Genomic DNA, 1,320 nt, shown 5'->3' with positions numbered 1-1,320 from the left:
ACATGAAACTCTCGACTCCATCTTTCAGCACGAGACATTCTGCTTCTTGTGAATGAGTTCATTCCAATATGAATTGAAATCAATTCATTCAGTCCATTGACTATGAACTCAATTGGTGAATCAAAAGAGTCATCTCCAATAGTGACGGATTTGAGATGAGAGAATGGAGACAGATTGAATGATAGAACAGTTGAATCCACTTGAGAATAATCCTCAAACCTCAGATCCTCAACTGATAATGGAATTGAACTGAGATCAATCACTTCACCTGTTGCTTTCACATAAACACTTTTGGATGATATCAACTGAGCAAGACTAGATGCATCTACATCTCAATCAACAATACAATCATCAACTATTCACTTCAAGAGTGTGAGTGTATTGGAAATGATTAGAACCAGATACTTCAATAGTGAGAGGTGATCGAACATCTATTGTTTGATAGTTCCAAATGTGTTACTTTCTAACGTTACAAAACCCATATTCCTAAATACATCATAACTAATGCTTAGTGTCCTCAAAGATGGTAGATCTGATGATTAGAACTGTTAACATACATACTCCTCATGATAAGAGTATTCTTATAGTAATAGGGAATTACATCAGTTATCTTTGTAGAAGTCGAACCAACAAAGCAATATTCTCGTAATCGTAACACTGTCAACTTAGGAAGATCTGATATGTTCAATTCCTATTATCACATACTTTCAAATACAGCAGATTCTAGCCACTGGAAGGCAGTATTTCCTAGATCAATAGTCTCCAATGATGGCAAGTCTACAATCCATCTCTTCCATCATTCATACCTCTGAATACTGCTTTACGAGCATATCGAAAACAACCATAATCATACAGACTGCTCATTACAACAGATATCAGTTGAGGCAACTCAGACAATTCAAATCCATTGTATCGACCAAATGAACGATATCCAATACTCAAGCTCTTCAATTGTGGACAATTCACAATCTTGAATTCACTGCCCTCCCATAATGAACCATCACTCCCAAAACTGTAAGTGCCAATACTGACTGATTCAAGCCAATTGAGTCCAACTATCGAGAATATCCGAACATACTTGAAACAGCTATTACCAATCACAACACTTCGAAGAAACTTGAATGAACTCAGATCAATGACATTAATGCTATCTTCATTACATGAATTGGCAGTTACAGTCAGTGCAGTTACATACAAAGGAATACTCAAATATGAATCCCAATTATTCACTGTGTATCTAGTCATCAATCAACACTCAATTCCTCACGAATGACTCAATGAACTCAGACTATTCTCACCAATAATCACTTCATTCAACAA

The 1,320-nt window shown here is 36.0% G+C and overlaps 1 protein-coding gene across 1 annotated transcript; it reads right to left on the bottom strand.

Moving 5' to 3' along the window:
* Positions 1-517: 517 nt before the first annotated feature.
* On the bottom strand, positions 518-1,245 carry JH06_5739 (hypothetical protein; the record flags this gene model as incomplete). The annotated part of the gene is made up of 4 exons (XM_014669224.1): positions 518-675; positions 706-777; positions 807-1,055; positions 1,086-1,245. The coding sequence occupies 4 exons, from the start codon at positions 1,243-1,245 to the stop codon at positions 518-520; spliced, it is 639 nt and encodes a 212-aa protein (XP_014524710.1).
* Between the last annotated feature and the right edge of the window lie 75 nt (positions 1,246-1,320).

Source organism: Blastocystis sp. subtype 4 (genome assembly GCF_000743755.1).
Source record: "Blastocystis sp. subtype 4 strain WR1 chromosome Unknown seqid_0865, whole genome shotgun sequence".
In the NCBI taxonomy this organism is placed as follows: domain Eukaryota; class Bigyra; order Opalinata; family Blastocystidae; genus Blastocystis; species Blastocystis sp. subtype 4.
This window is presented reverse-complemented; position numbering and strand designations above follow the sequence as displayed.